We start from the raw sequence: 17336 nt of genomic DNA on the forward strand, positions 1-17336 counted from the left end.
TTTTCAACAGATTTATTTTATTTATTCTTTTATTTATTCCTCTTTATTTTTACATATTTATTTCTTTAGTTTTCAACAGATTTATTTATTATTCTTTATTTATTCATCTTTATTTTTTACATATTTATTTCTTTAGTTTTCAACAGATTTGTTATTTATTCTTTTATTTATTCCTCTTTATTTTTACATATTTATTTCTTATTTTCATCAGATTTATTTATTTACTCTTTATATTTTACACATTTATTTTTCAGGTTTTTTAAAAACAGGTTTATATTTTGTTGTGGCACTCCTGTGACTCCATAGCTTATCGGGTTTATCTTTTATAATCAGCAGTACAAAAATAGAATTTGTTATTTTACAGTCTTAAACAGAGACAGAGAAAACATTACAGCCTGGTAATGAATTTATAATAATTATCCTGTATAACATAGTAAACTATTATTATTGTTATTTATTATTAAAGCTATTATAATAATCCTTAGCTATTATTAACTACCAAATGAAATAATGGAATTTAATTGGACATTTATAGATGTAGTATTATAATAATATATTTTTTCTGTCTTTCTCTCTCTCTGTATATATATATTGTTCTCGTGTACAGCGTTCTTCTGGGTTTTTTCTTTGAGTCTTTCATTCCAGCTCTGTCCCGGTAACCACACAGCTGTCTGCTGCTTCCTTGTGCTGTAATTCTAAAGCCAAACAGTTTTCAGGAATGAACGTTCTGTACTGAACATGAAGCATCTGAAAATGACCCAGACAGACGTCTTTATGCTAATAGAGTAGCTCGTCTCATCAGGACTTCCTGTGTGACTGGAAGTGATGACCATCTGCAGGTTCTGCCACAAAAACACAGTCCTTTAATTAGGGTTGTGTGTATGTAGTGGACAGCCTGGTGTATCTGTCAGCGTCCAATGGGACGGTTCAGGACAGCAAACGCAGCACAAATCACCGGCCAAGCAAAGTACTCCACATTTAAAACCCAGATGTTGTAGGTTTTAAATCATGAAAGAATGGATGCACAGTTCAGAATTAGAACAAAAAGTATTTGAACACTTTAGTAACGGTTTGAAAAAAGACCTTAATGATCTCCTATTAGCTCTTTTTTTTATTCTACCAGTTTCTATAACGGTGGTGAAAGTTTCTGATGTTTTAGCCAAACAAAGCTTTAATTTCATGCATCCTATGTTTAAGTTAACCCTCCTGTTGTCTTCACCAAAAATATGGTTTTCTTAGCAATAAAATCCAACAAATTTTGTAAAAAACTTCAGGAAGAAAATTCCAATAATTCCTTAAGTTTCTCTTAAAAAGTTTTATTTAAAAAAACAAACAAAACAAAAACAAATTTGGCCAGAAAATTCTTGTAAATATTTTCAGAAAATGAGTAAAAATCTTCCAATCAACCAAATCCTAAAAATATCTGAAGTGATTCCATATTTATCAGTAAAACTTCTGATATTTTCTTTTAGAACATTCACATAAAAATCAACCAAAATCCAGAGAAATTTGTTGGGTTTTGGTTGATTTTATGTGAATGTTCTTACTACAGAAACCTTTTTAACATTTCTTTTTTCCATGAAAATGTGGACATCAGAATTTCACTGTGGAAATATATTCCCCCCCCCCCCCCCCCCCCCCCCCCCCCCCCCCCCCCCCCCCCCCCCCCCCCCCCCCCCCCCCCCCCCCCCCCCCCCCCCCCCCCCCCCCCCCCCCCCCCCCCCCCCCCCCCCCCCCCCCCCCCCCCCCCCCCCCACACACACACACACACACACACACACACACACATTTTCAACCTTCCAACGGGTCAGTGTGACCTGCAGGATGAAACAGGGTTGAACATTTGTGGGGTTTGTTCTGGAGACCATGACCGTCCTCAGACTTCAGGTGTTCTCCTGGAAGCAGGGATGCTTTGGATCACTGCCATTCTGAAAGATTCTGAATCTTCTGTGAAGCCGGTTGAATCTAATTTTGTCAGGTTAAGTCGCATCCAATAAATCAATAAAAAATTCACCTGCACCAACAAAAGGATCAACCAAATGTTCCAACCTGGAACTCTACATTTTTATATTTAAGCCTCTTCTGGGATGAATTTCTGACCGTATTAACAGAAGAACTGTGGGTTGTAGTAGCAGCAGATAGTCCTCTGCTCAGAGCATCATGTGGAATAAAGTCTTAAACATCAGCTATGGTATCACTCACACACAAACCTTTATTGACTTTCATCTTTTTTCACATGGCCTTTTGCTCATTTAATCTCAGCTGTCCTGTCCTTTTTATCCGCCGTTTCTGTCTCCCTCAGTGTCGTTTCAGATGGTCTGTGAACTTCTGTTTAGAGATTCTGGCTGATCTCTGAAGCCATGCTCGTTTCTCTTTCCTCCTTTTTTTCTTTATTTTATTCTCAATTAGTGTTTTCTACAGATCAATTCCCAGTTAACATTTGATGAAATCACGTCTCAAACCTCGTAGAAGTTTGCTGATAGTTTGACATCTAAAGTGTCAAACCACCCAGTCACCTTCTCATTTCATGGTTTTATTCTGTATTTTCATGACTATTTACATCGTAGATTCTCTCTGAAGGCATCAAAGCTATGAATGAACACATCTGGAATTATGTAGTAAACAAAAAGAATGAAATGAGTCAAAACATCTTTCTATTTTAGATTCTTCAAATGATTCAATTTGAATTAAAAATTGACATTAATGACTCAAAATCTGTCCAAAATAACTGTTCACAAATTGAAATTAGTCCAAAATTACTTAAACCTGTTCAAAGCTACTCAGAATGACCCAAAATGTGATGAAAATCGTAAAAAAATACTCAAAAGATCCTAAATTAGTTACATCTTGTTGTAAATGATCCAAAAGAAGTCCCCAGAAACTGTTTGTTCAAAATAATTCAGTTTGAATTAAAAAATTGCCAAAAAAGACTCCAAATCTCAGACGGTGAGTTAATCAAGCAGAGAATCTAAAATATAAACCATGTTTAGAGTCTGTCACACATTTCTGTTTCCTGCTTAATGCCAGATGTGTTCCTTCACAGTTTGATGCCTTCAGTGAGAATCTACAAAAGAAATGGTCATGAAGATAAAGAAAACCATTAAATGAGAAGCTGTGTCCAAACTAAAGCCTGCTAGTTTATGTGAGCTGAAGGAACTGCAGAACACAAATGTTTAAAAGCCTTATTTCCATTATGCAGTTTGCCTCCAGAGAATACTGACAAGATGATTGCTTTCAGCTGTAGTTCTGCTTATTATGCATCTTGATTACTAATCTTTAAAAACCAAACAAATGGCTCTCTGTCAGACTCACTGCACGCCCTGCTGCCCTCAGAGAAAACCATCCAGTTGTTCTTTTTGCTGTTGAAGAATGGTGTAAACTAGCGAGCCGTGACTGGATAATTAGCAGACCACCAGAGGATCTAATGCCAGCAGACTGCTCACCGTCAGACACACAGACGTCTGACTAGCATGATGTTCCACCTGCTGTCCTCCTGAGGGTCAGACTGACCCCTTTAAAGTTTGAAAATGTGGAAAAAAATACACATTTTCACAGTGAAACATTTTTAACATTTTTTGGTAAAAAAAAGAACTGTAAAAAAAAATGTTTTTTTAAGAACATTCGCATAAAAAATCAGCCAAAATCCAGAGAATTTCACTGGATTCTGGTTGACTTTGATGTGAATGTTCTTAAATAGTTTTACTGATATATGTGGAATCATTTCAGATCATTTTAGGATTTTTTTCGAAGATTTTTACTCTTTTTTTTTTTTTTGAAATATTTACAAGAATTTTCTTGCCAAATTTTTTTTAAAATAAATTTTTAGGAAGCTTTTAAAGAATTGTTGGAATTTTCTTCATGAAGGTTTTGCAAATTTTCAGAAATTTGGGAATTTTTTGATGGATTTTTTCTGATAAGGAAATAATATTTTTGGGGCCCAAAAACTAAGACAGGAGGGTTAAACCTGGATTCAGCAAAATAATCAGTTTTATGATGAAATTCAGGATTCACCTCCATAAGTTTTATTTAAAATAAAAGTTATTTCTCATTTGTTGACCGTAATTATTGAAAATGCTCCGTCTGCCTGTTGCCGTCTTCTTTCTTTTTTTGTTTTTTCGTTGTTTTCATTATTTGACCCATTCAGAACCGGAGACTTGCATGTGTTGACTTCATGATGTCTTTTGGGCATTCAGAGTAGTGAGGTCTCATTTTTGTGACGTAATCACTGGAATATCTTTAAGTTTTTCCATAAAGTTGTTGTGAGATGTTGGCTCAGAAATGTCAGAGACGGAGATTTGTGCAAACTGTAGAGCTTTGTGTTTCCCAAAGTGCAGCTGTGTTGTTTTTAAAACAGAACAAGCACTAAATCCACTTAAATAAATACAAAAACAGCTCTGTTTGTCTTCATGGACTGGGTTTTCTTGGTATTTTGCTGCTGTAAAGAGACACAGGAAAAGGTTGAAAACAGCAGGACTGACGCTGTCTCTGGATCCAGACTGTGCACGTGTACGTGCACTACTGTATGCACTGGATCCCCCTATAGCTGGCCAGCAGACATCCCACACCTCGTCCTCTGCACCATGTTCCTCCATGGAGCGCTGCCAACTCCGTCAGCACTGCAAGCTGCTCTGTGCTATTTCTGACCGAGTCCAACCCGGCCCAGCTCGGTTCAGCCCGGTTCAGCCCGACTCGGCCCGGTCCAGTCCAGCCCTCCGTCACTGCTGCAGAGAACCGATGCTCATCCATGCCGTTGTGATAGCCTGGGCTGGTGCAGGCTGACCCGGTTAAAACGTCCCGTCAGGTTCTGCTGTGAGCCTCCATAATGTCCCGGCTTTAGGCTGTAATGCGGCTCGAGCTTTATGAGAGCGAATCAAACCTTTGTGTGGTTTTCTTTTCTGCTGTGGTCATGACTTCGTCAGCACTATTCAGGTCGGTTTATAAACAGAATATATTGTGAGATTAGCAGAAGGCGCTGTACGTCCTCACATACATTTTCATGAGGCAGGAAAGGGCTCAGATCAGCCACTAGCACATCGTTACTCCGGTGTTTTCAGACTCTTACTGGTACATTTGGTGCTTCCAGACCACAGGAACACCTGCAGACTGAGGCTCCACTCTGCCTGAAGCCATTTTCAGTTGGAGCTCACTGGTGGAGTCTGTGATTCTGGAAATAGATTTTTAGCGTGTTAGCATGTTTATTTACTGCCCCTCTCACGCCCTCTGCCCTTTTTTCCTCTTCGTATGCCCTCTTTTCTTTAACAGCGTGGCTTCAGCTGATCTGTTGGGTTCAGACCTAAATGGTGTTTGTTTCTCATTTTTACACCAAATCTGTGGACAAACGTTTTTTTTTCCAGCATGCAAACAGACAGCAGGTGGACTCATTGGATTAGATGGAACACCAGGTGCAACACCAGGACATTTCCACCTGTACCATGTGAATATGTAGTGTGTTCAGAAAGTCAGTGTATAAAATACAGCTGTGAACAGAGGTTTACATACAGTAGTAACCACGTATGTCACGACTGAAACACACAAAGAATAAAAGCATTTTGGTTCTTTCATAGATTTGCTACATACCTTCTGGAAAAATGACTAAATGTTTTGGGTCAACAGCAGACATGCAGCATGATACCGCCACCTCCATGCTTGATGGTAGATTTGCTGTTGTTGGGATAACCCCCCCCCCCTTCTGTCCTCCAGACGTATTTCTGGTATCTGTGGTCAAAGAGCTTCATTTCTGTTTCATCTGATCACAAAGCTTTCCTTCAGAGGGCCTTATCTTTGTCCATGTGTTTTAAAAAGGTGTTTCTAGTGGAAGATTGAGGTGCTTGGTCTTTACACATGTATGTGACCTTGTGCTCCTAACTGTGCCATAATGTAAAGTATCAGGCAGTATTTATGTTCTTATAGAAGAATCCTGTGCAGTTTTGTGACTCAGTGGAACGTCTGCATATGGAGGAATCTCTATGATATTTTCAGTACTTCTGTATGTTTCTTGTTTATTTTTCTGCTGCTCCTTTGCTGCTGCAGACCTCTCCATTGTGACGTTAATAAGGCGTATCTTAACGTGGTTTCTGCTGCTCCAGGTGCGACCCTGAACATGCGACCGGCTCCACTGCCTCTGGAGGAGATGGAGTGGAGACAAACCCCGCCTCCCCTCACCACGGCCCGGGAACCTTCAGGCTGCGCCGAGGAAGTCGCTTCACCTGGAGGAAAGAGTGTCTGGCTGTGATGGAGAGGTGAGGACGGAGAAAATAAGGACCTTAGTAGAACTCATAACTTGTTATTTCCTCCAGGAGCAGCAGGACCACCACCAGGAAATAAAGCCGCATACATTTCTAACAGCAGTAACTCACCATTGTTGACATCGTCCTTGTGTAGTGAAATTAATTTAATCAGCGTGACTCTATTTATAGCTACTTCAATGACAACCAGTATCCAGACGAGGCCAAAAGGGAGGAGATAGCAAACGCCTGCAACGCTGTGATTCAGAAACCAGGTAAAAACCAGCAAGGACGCCGTGTGTGAGAATAGTCCTGGTAATGTTAGCGTTTGTTTAAGATTCATTTACTGGTGACAGGAAGCCGTCTGTGTAAGGTTTTATCCTTTCAAAGTGTTATGAGGCCAAAACAACTGCTTCATGCTTATTTTATCATAAATAGCTTGAATAAAAAGTCAAACACTGTAAAATAAAATGATTGAAGCAGCCTAGAGTCGGTAATTAGTCGTTTTCTGTTTGTTTCCAGGGAAGAAGCTGTCTGATCTGGAGAGGGTCACCTCCCTGAAAGTTTACAACTGGTTCGCCAACCGTCGCAAAGAGATCAAGAGAAGGGCCAACATTGGTAATGTGTCTGCACATTTAATTCCTTTGTGCTAACGGGGATTTTTCATATTTAACCCTTTAAGCTTCAGTGTACCGCCGGCGGTACACCTACTAATTTGCATAGGAATTTCAGGAATGTCCGAAGGCTGCAAACGCGATTATACAAACACTATACGCCGATGGAAAGCTTAGATTCTCATGAATCCGCCGGTATAAACCACTTTCAGATGTGATTACCACAGCGGGTGAGAAAAACACGTTTGTCCGACAAAAACGAATATCCATCCATCCGTTCTCTATACACGGCTTCAACGCACACAGCGCGACTCACATTTCCGGGTTTATTATTACACACAAAAAAAAGATTCCACAAAAAACGGCCATAATCCAACCTTTTACATCCAGACGAAACAAGCCAGTAAAATATTTTGTCCAAAACATGTCCTGAAGTCGTATAAAATCCCTGAATCGGTCGTTTTCAAGGAAATGCACCTCGCGATGCGCGTCCAATATTCCCCGTATTTTTCATAATTTTTTTTATTTAAAAATAGAATATTAGCGATTTTTTTGTACTGAAAACGGCTGGAATTGACTGAAGCTTAAAGGGTTAATAACAACCATCATTTCTTGTGCTTCCCTGATGGCTCTCTGTTATTTCCTCCATTCTGTAATTAGACTGATGGCTGTTAGGACCTCTGGCAAACTATCTTCATAACTGCTGTGGAATGAAACAAACCACACACCTCCATGACAATTAGATTTTTAAAATAAAACCTCCGTTATTGAGAAGCCAAAGGGCTCATTAGAGAAGACGAGGTACTGTACTGATGTGTGGTCGTTGAGCTCCTCCATGACGGATCTCCAACCTGTTTAACGCCTCGATGACGACGTTCCGTCTGACCAAGCATGAAGGGATTAGAATCTGGTAATTAAAAGTCAGAGGTCTGCACAAAACAGGTTTCTGTCCAAAGATTCGGATTCTAATTATGACTGAATAGGATGAGATGTTAAAGTGAAGACATTTTAGTTCCTAAAGTTAAACTTCACTGTGAAAACCTGTCGTACGTCAGAAACAGTCAGTGATAAGTAACGCTGCCATCAGTCCACTGCTTTTAGATAAATAATGAACCATTACTGCCCATTAACTGTTTTAGGTATGTGTGCTTTAGCTTTATGATTGAACCCTGTATTTATCCCTTTGAGTTGTTTACACCATTTAGGATAAATATTTCATTTATCCATCACTTTAACCAACCCTTTTAGCCATTGTTTTAGCTATTTCTACCACTAGCTTTAGCAAACCATCCATCATTTCCCTGTTGGAACCATTTATCAACAACTCTCAGAGAAATACTGAACCATTTATCCATTCCTTGTAGCTATTTCATTGGTTTATACCCTGACCTTATCTCATACTTTTAGCTATCAGACTGCTAACTGCTTGAACTACCACCTCTCTATTTCTGCCATTTATTCAGTGCCTTTAGCTCTTAACCAGGTAACAGTTCAGTTGTGGTATTTGTCAGGTGTTTCCACTGATTCTCTATTATAGTCTATGTCTTTTAGCCGCCTCTCCACAAACCTCTGGCTTGGAATCACTGTTCTAGAGAATGTATTGATTGATCATAAATCTAATGGTTCGTCCTCTTCCTCCAAGAAGCCACAATCCTGGAGAGTCATGGGATAGATGTCCAGAGTCCAGGGGGACACTCCAACAGCGACGACATCGATGGCAACGACTTCTCAGAGCAGGTAGAAAGGATCCCTGAAGCCTCAAATCAGATTTATCCTCCACGCTGAGCTAAAGGCAGGAGAAATGGTCGTTACCTCTTATATCACAGCTTCATGTTTTTATTTTACTGTGCTCTGTCAGGTTTTAATTTGTCTTGGAGCTATGGTGTCTCCATGCTTTTATGGATCAGACTTTCACCATCTTTCATCTCCACACTGTGCATGGATAAAAGCTCCATAAGAGACAGTAGTTTAGTCTTCTGTTCATTTGGCGCCATGCCAGCGGCAGCCTGTTACAGCAGCTCCTCTTAACTCCAGGTGTTTTTAGATATTTCTCGTAGTTTTTCTCTTTCCTTTTATTCTGTTCTTCAAGTGGGTGCACCGCATTTGTACAGGGCAGCAATGGATGTACAAATGGTGCTTCCCCTACTTTTTCTACTCTGTATTTCAGAACTTTTAAGTTTCTCAGCAGGCGAGCCGTTCAAACACGGCTCCATTGTTTACAGTCAAGATCAGCTGTTAGCGCTGAGCCAGGCCAGGCAGCCACAGCTGACGTGGAAGAGACTTCACGACATCCCAGCAGAGCTCTGGACGTGAAGGAGGGGATGCAGGGCTGGGGCGAAGCGACGGAAGGAGGGGAGACCCTACAAGCCGCCCGTCCCATCTGTGATCATGGGAAATGTTAGATCTCTCCTGAATAAGATGGATGAGCTGGCGGCGCTGACCGGACAGAAGGGGGAGTACAGAGAAAGCAGCATCCTGATGTTTACCGAGTCATGGCTAAACAAACAGACCCCGGACTCATTATTAATTCTGGATGGATTCCACCTAGTCAGAGCGGATCGAGACGTAAAGAAGAGCGGTTAGAGGAAGGGAGGAGGTCTGGTGATGTATGTGAACCAGAGATGGTGTAATTCTGGACACATCAGCGTAAAACAGCGGCTGTGCACTAAGGATGTAGAATTACTGGCAGTCAGTCTGCGTCCGTTCTATCTGCCCCGGGAGTTTTCACATGTAATAGCTGTTACTGTGTACATCCCCCCCCCCCCCTCAGCTGATGCGGCTGCAGCCTGTGAACTCATCCACAGTGAAGTGTCCCAGCTGCAAACATCTCACCCTCAGTCTCTTATCATCATCTCAGGAGACTTTAACCATGCATCGCTCTCTGCCACTCTCCCCACCTTCACACAGTTCGTGACGTGCCAGACCAGAGACAGTAAAACCCTGGACCTACTGTATGCAAACATCAAAGATGCATACAGCTCCTCCCCCTCCCCCACTGGGCTGCTCAGATCACAACCTGGTGAGACTGCAGCCCATTTACATACCAAGGGTGAAGACACAACCCCCCACCATAAAGTATGTGAAGAAGTGGTCTGACGAGGCTTCTGAGGTGCTGCAGGACTGCTTTGAGACCACAGACTGGGATGTGCTGTGTGGTCCACATGGGGAGGACATCGACACACTGACAGACACTATCACTGAATACATTAACTTCTGTGCAGAGAACATCGTACCGACCAGGAAAGTACGGTGTTTCTCTGACAGCAAACCCTGGGTGACCTCAGAACCGAAGACCCTGCTGAAGGAGAAGAAAAGGGTTTTTGGATCTGAGTACAAAGAGCAGGCATGTTATTTGGTCGCGGATACGTATCGAGGTATCAATTTTGAGACCCAACGTGAATCGCCCAAATTCGATGAGAAAAAAAAATATGGGGTGTAAGGGGTATAGGGTTGGATCGCACGTAGTTGTCAACAGTGCGCTGGCAAAAGCACGAGTTGGAAACAACGATTGGAGAGCATTATCCAAAGTCAGATGTAGCTGGGAAAGCGAGGTGCATGGTGTGCGACGATGAGACAAAATACAGCGACAGAGGATGCCAAGCGCTGATAGACCGCATGAAAACGAAAAATCATGCCAGGAAATTGTACAAAAAGCGCTCTAACCACCAAATGCCCAGCAATTTTTTCACCCGGCAGAGGGAAGAGACGCGACAACAGGACCAAACATACGGGATCAGTAGTGTGTACGTGCAACAACCCAGTGGCATTGCCCCACAAGTTCCTCAACAGAAGAGGCTCACTCCCATGGTCAATCAGAAAGCACACACAGTGATGACTTCATGTGGCTCATTCAAATTTGAATCCAGTATAAATATTTGGTTTCATCACATTAACATGACTTTGTGCTGTTTTTGGGGGGTGCCTAGAAGGTCCCATACAGACATTTTTTTAAGCCTTCATGTTTAAAGAATTCTAGGTGTCAGAGTTCACCAGAATGCACCATTTCAGCCTTTACATTTCAAAGGTTTCTTGCATGGGCCCTGCTCTCTCCCTTTCTCTTCTTCCTGTACACATCGGACTTCCACTACAACTCTGGGAGCTGTCACCTCCAGAAATTCTCTGATGATACAGCCATTGTTGGGTGTGTGTCTGATGGAGACGAGCTGGAGAACAGGACAGTCATCTCTGACTTTGTCGACTGGTGTGAGTTAAACCATCTGCAGCTCAACGCCAATAAGACGAAAGAGATGACCATCGACTTCTGCAGGAGGAGGACACCTCAGACTGCACCGGTGAACATCCAGGGTTTGGACATTGAGATAGTGGACTCATACAAATACCTGGGTGTTCACCTCAACAACAAACTGGACTGGTCACACAACACAGAGGTCCTGTACAAGAAGGGCCAAAGTCGTCTCCACCTGCTGAGGAGACTGAGGTCCTTTGGAGTGAGCAGGACTCTGCTCCGGACATTCTATGACTCTGTGGTAGCGTCTGCTGTTTTCTATGCAGTGGTCTGCTGGGGAGCATGGAGCACTGAAAGGGACAGAAAGAGACCGAACAGACTGGTGAGGAGGACCGGTTCTGTGCTGGACTGTTCCCTGGACTCCATAGAGGAGGATGTTGGCAAAGCTCACATCCATCATGGACAACCCCTCTTACCCACTGCATGACACTGTGGAGTCTCTAAGTAGCTTTTTCAGCAGCAGACTGAGACACTTAACCTACAAGACGGAACGCTATCACAAGTCATTCATTCCATCTGCTATTAGACTTTATAACACCAGCATCACTGGATGATGTTTACACAAAAATGGACTGCTTCACACAATCCCTTACCACATAATCTGCACAGTTCTCTCGTACTTTACATCATTCCATAAGCCACCTTTCCCTTCCTACACTCCTGGACATATTGTGATTGTTATTATGATTATCATTCTATTGTTGTTGTTTATTGTTGCTATTGTTGCTTTACTGTATGATGTGTGCTGCTGTAACATGGGAAATTTCCCCGGACACGGGGAGTAATAAAGGATTATCTTATCTTATTTTACATGTTTATTTCACCTAAACAGTGCTCTGCTGGCCTTCACTGCTTCTGTATTTAGGGGCTCGGGCATGGGGCATGCCAGAGCCACTACTGTTCTCCCGCGGGGTTTCTTAAAGTTAATATTATCCTTCTTCCGCCTAAAACTTTGGCTCGCTACTCCTCCTAGGGCTTTGAGAAATCACACACAAATTATATATCAGCTCGTGCGGTTTTATCGGGAATCGATGTCTATGACTTTTCTAAGACATTCATTCATATTTGGCAGAGTTATGAGCAAAAAACTGCATTGATTTTCACATACACAATGAATGGGGCGACTGAATCACTCAGACTTAAAAGTCACCTGTTTTCACAACGCCACTGCTTCGCCATACTTTCGCCTAGACACTTCATTTTAGTCTTAAAAAAACCCAAGTCTCTTCTTTTCAGGCATGTATATATTGTGACGGTCGGATTTATGGTTTTCCATGGAGAAGCCTCCAAAAACCCCTTGGTTGAACAAAAAATCCCCTCTCAGAGCATCTGCTGCCCTGCTCCTACAGTGTGCAGAGAGAAGAAATCTGTCGTGTGTTTTTGGGGTTAAATCTCCATCCTGGCCAAACGGTACATGCTACACGGACAATCCTTTCACAGACTGTAGTGAACACTCTCTGTATTCATGAGTCCGACATTATTCACCTGGCACATTGTTACGTGACGTGCCTGCTCTTAATTGACGTGGGAATCGCCATCGCGCTCCATAAGGCTCAATGCAAATGTAAGCCTCCTGCTGCTTCACACACAGCAATTTTAAAACTGCCGTTTCTCGGTCATTTTTCACTCTACAGAAACATTAAACGTACCGACCTGTTCAGTGACTCATCCTGCCACTTCACAGCCGGTTACTTTTGAGCTAGCATTCACGGTTAGCCCGTAATTAGCGCCAGAACGCGACGTTGGGCGCTGGAGCTGAGAAGCAGTGCTGCAGAGGCGTCTCTAGGTTTTAAGGACGGGGGGGCCGTAGCCCCCAGGACATGCACAGGATGTGAGCGAACATTTAATTTTACAGCTAACAAAAACCTCTCTGCTTCACACAGCCTTTAGAGTAACTCCAATCCAAATTTTGACCAGGTGAGATCTTCCTGTCTCTGCATTTCAAAATAAAAGCACAGCACAATTTCAAAATAAAAGCCTGCGACGGACCGAAAAACGCCGAAATACACCTCTCCGGAAGGGGGTTGCGCGAGGGCCCGACGGGCGCCCGGCCAGAGCCCCTCCTGCGATTTCCGCCAGCGGAAATTGTCTAGTTTATTCTGCATGTGTTGAAAGCTGTTAATAATTGAAATGAGCGGTGAACCTTGTGGCCTCGATGGCACTTCACTGTTCACACAGAAAGACAAAGATGAATATATCCTTCACTGAATGCACAAAGAAGACAGAAAGTTCTCTATTTCAGGAGCAGTTGCAGCTTAATTACCAAATTATCACTCTCCTTTTCTGTAACCAATGGAAACTAACCTGAAGTACAGTTGATGTGTATTATTAGTGTTATTGTAGAGTATTTTTTTCATTTAAGCTGTCTTGCTGTGCTCCTGATTGCAGACCTGGAGTGATGAACACCGTTTTTCAGCTCTTCTGTCAGACAGTAGAAGTAATTGTGCATATTGTGAAGCCTTTCTTGAGTTGCATGATCTGAGTAATCGTGTCTTCTGAAACCCCTCCAGGCGTGTGACCTCCCGTATTTTGACAAGAGACCTCTGAGCCGACCGTTTGGCCTTTATCGCCTGGAGCCCACCTCACCCACACAGGTACCCACACCCACATTCATGCCCTAAATCAGTGGTTTAGATGAGCAGAGTCACGTCTGCTCAGCTTCTCAGTCATGCTGTTATTATTCTATGTATATTTCTGACAGCTGAACAGACGGAGGTTTAAAGAGGTCGTTCCTCCTCCACCTCAATAATGCTCTGATTGCGTTTCTTTAAAAGCTGCATACAGTAATCAAACGGCACGTCACTCAGGAGGTGATTAGATGCTTGGTGTCACTGCTCGCTGATTTTCTGGCTCCTGTCACTTAAATATGTTCTCTGTGTCCAATACAAGTTCTTTAGACAGATTTGTACCTATGAAACATTCACTGCAGTACAGTTTAAGATCTGTTATGAGCAGCAGAGCCGTAAATTTGAACCTAAAATATCTCACATGTTGTACAGAGCTCTGGGCCTTAGACAGTGTTTCAGGAGTATTTGTGCTGTAGGAGTGCAGGAGTCCCCGTTAATCAGCACCAGTAGATGTGAATAAAGAGCCAGTTTTAGAAGGTTGGACCTCACAGTGTTTTTGTATCACTTTTATCACCGCATAACTCTGAATTAAATATGGAACGTACAGGCCTTTTCTCTTGTATTCTGTCTGTCCTAAACTTCTCCACAACCTCATAACCTTGTTCAGGTGCTCCATGTGCACATGTAAGCTTAATTAAATAACACGAACATACGTGTATAACTAAATGAACCACAGCTGCAGCGTTCAGGAGCATTGCAGGCAAATCTACCTACACAACCTAAAAAACTACAACACTGAAGCTGACGGATGGATAGCTAGACGATAAACTGTAAATAGATAGATATATAGATGATGGATGGATGATAGGTAGATAGACGATAGACTGTAGATGGATGGATATTTTATTCATTCTAAGGGAAATTCAAGTATTCAGCAGCTTACGTAAACAAACAGACAAACAGGCAGGTTAGTACCATTAAAGGTTAGTTTAAACTATAAGATCAAAAAAGCTGAAATAATTGTAAAAACACTTAAACTCTGCAACTAGCGTCAGCGCTGGAAGTTCACTAGTATTTCTCACTGAGATTCATTCACTCTGTCTCTGAGGTCTATCAGACTTCTCACTTCATTCACACTGGAAGGTGCAGCGTTCTGCTTTTCGGTTTCTAGAAGTACATATTCTGTTGCATAGTTTCATAAAGTTAACTTTCTGTAGTGCCAGCAGGCGGTTGCAGTGTCTAATATTTACTGTCCATGATTCCCAGATGGCTAATCTAGAAAGAATAAAAGATCCTGACTGATGGAATCCAGAGCAGGGTTAGGGTTAATGGGTTAGGGTTTGAGTTCAGCAGCTGATCCTGGAACCAGAGTCCGCAGAACAAACACAGGAATACTGTTTTAAACACAGTTCTGCTGCAGAACTCCTCCAAAGTCTCGTCTACACAGAAGGTGTGAGCATATGGTCGTTGAGTAAAACACAAACTGTTGGTTTGATTAAAATAGGAGCAGGTCTGCTCCATCAGATGGATGACTGAAGAACCTCCTGTAGAATCCATAACCCTCCACAGGACCCTTTAACTCTCTGAACACCAAGCACTTCCTGTGTGTTTTAATTTTACTCACTGTGGACTCTTTCTTGCTGCAATATAAAATCATGCAGCTCTGTAGAAAGGGAGGGGATGGAGACAACTCAAACATGCTCATTGTTCCATATGACAAAGTTTCAAAAAAAAAATCCCTTCAGAAGGGCACTGGACTGATGAAAGTCTGTCAATTGTTAAGTTTATTTTTTTACTTTTTGGTTCTGATAAACAGTGTAAATTTAACAAAAAACAAGCCAATGATGCCTTTCAGATCCAGCTCAGATATAAGCTTCACAGGGTTAAAGAAGAACTTAACACCACTTACACTTAGCATCCATGTGACAATCCAAGTCTCCAAAACAACCCAGCATAAGTCTTGTAGTATTTTTTGGATACGATGTGCTAAAAGTAAAATATGATACAATTATGGCAAATGGTAGTAGACTGAAGACCAGAGCTAAAACATCTGTATAAAATACATAATTATGAATATTCTAGTAATGACTGCTGTTTGATGATGTGTATCTGTGGAGGACGCATACACAGCTGGAAGATCATAAAGTACAACATGTACTGTTGGTGTGAACTGTGGTATGGTGGATAATTCAAAACATAACAGTGTGAACTTAAAGCTATATAACTTTTATAGAGGTGTAAAGGAAACTCAACAATACATAAAGGTATAAGATGCATTTGAACATGCCTGGACATGTTATCTAAAACATGACCTAATGATATTCTAATGTCCTCTGTAGGGAGAGATCTCGAGGTGAAATATGACAACCTGATGCCATGATCTGACCAATAGATTTAGAAAAGTAGAATGGTGTCAAAACTGTCCCTCTTATCATACGCTCTATAGGACTGGAAAAATGACCGACTCATCCATCCACTTTCTTCTCTTATCTGGGGGTGGGTCGTGGCGGTAGAAGATGAAGCAGATCATTCCAGACGTTCCTCCTCCCAGCAGCACTTTCCAGCTCTTCCCGAGGCGTTCCCAGGCCAGATGAGATACATAATCCCTCCAGTGGGTTCCGTGTCTACCCCAGGGTCTCCTCCCAGGCGGACATGTTCAGAAAACCTCTAAAGGAGCCAGTTGAAGTGGTTTTGGTATGACTCCACTGGATCCTTTAGAGGTGAAGGATCAGCAGCTCTACTCTGAGCTCCATCCAGATGTCTGAACTTCTCATCCTATCTCTAAGGCTGAGCCCAGACATCCTACAGAGGAAGCTCATTTCAAATGCTTCTATCCTCGATCTCATTCTTTGGGTCACTACCCAGAGCTCATGACCATAGGTGAGGGTTGGAACGTAGATGGATGGTAAACTGAGATCTTCTCCTTGAGGCTCAGCTCCTTCTTTACCACAATGGTTTGATACAATGCCTTCATTACTGCTGCTGCACCAATCCTCCTGTCCATCTCTTGCTCCATTTTCACATTACTTATGAACAAAATCCTGAGATACTTGAACTCCTTCACTTGGGGAAGCAACTCCTCCCAACCCAGAGAGATCAATCCACTGATTTCCACCAGAGAATCATGACCTCAGACTTAGAGGTTCTGATCCACATCTCCACTGCTTCATACTCTGCTGCAAACCGCTCCAGTGCTGCTGAAGGTCTGATGAAGCCAACAGAACCACATCAGCAAAAAGCAGAGATGTGATCCTGAGGTCCCCAAACCGGACACCTTCCTCACTCCTGCTGATCCTTGAGATCCATGAAGACCACAAACAGGATCAGAGACCAGGGACAGCCCTGGAGAAGTCCAACATCCGCTGGAAACGAGTCTGGCTTTGTGCTGAGTATGTGGACACAGCTCTCACTGTGGTTGTACAGGGACCGAACGACTCGTGTCAATGAGCCTGGTGCCCCATACTCCCGCGGTACCCTCCACAGAGCCCCTCGGGGGACACGGTTGTAGACCTTTTGGCCGACTGGTACCTGTCAGCTGCTTCAGGAGACCCCTAAGCTAGCCAGGTCTGAAAAGCCTCCTCCTTCAGCCTGATGGCTTCCTTCACCTCTGGTGTCCACCAGTGGGTTCTTGGGTTGCCGCCACGAGAGACACCAGCAACCTTCTGGCCACAGCTCCTAACAGCTG

At 42.5% G+C, this 17336-nt stretch overlaps 1 protein-coding gene across 1 annotated transcript in view; it reads left to right on the forward strand.

Annotated features, from left to right (window-relative positions):
• Positions 1–17336, forward strand: part of LOC110967532 (homeobox-containing protein 1) — a 41908-nt gene that overhangs the window by 17680 nt on the left and 6892 nt on the right. Inside the window, 6 exon segments of the mRNA XM_051960568.1 lie at positions 6087–6164; positions 6167–6239; positions 6417–6499; positions 6747–6842; positions 8481–8575; positions 13595–13678. Of these exon segments, the coding sequence (XP_051816528.1) occupies positions 6087–6164; positions 6167–6239; positions 6417–6499; positions 6747–6842; positions 8481–8575; positions 13595–13678 (509 nt within the window).

This window comes from Acanthochromis polyacanthus, chromosome 16 (genome assembly GCF_021347895.1).
Source record: "Acanthochromis polyacanthus isolate Apoly-LR-REF ecotype Palm Island chromosome 16, KAUST_Apoly_ChrSc, whole genome shotgun sequence".
Lineage (NCBI taxonomy): Eukaryota > Metazoa > Chordata > Actinopteri > Pomacentridae > Acanthochromis > Acanthochromis polyacanthus.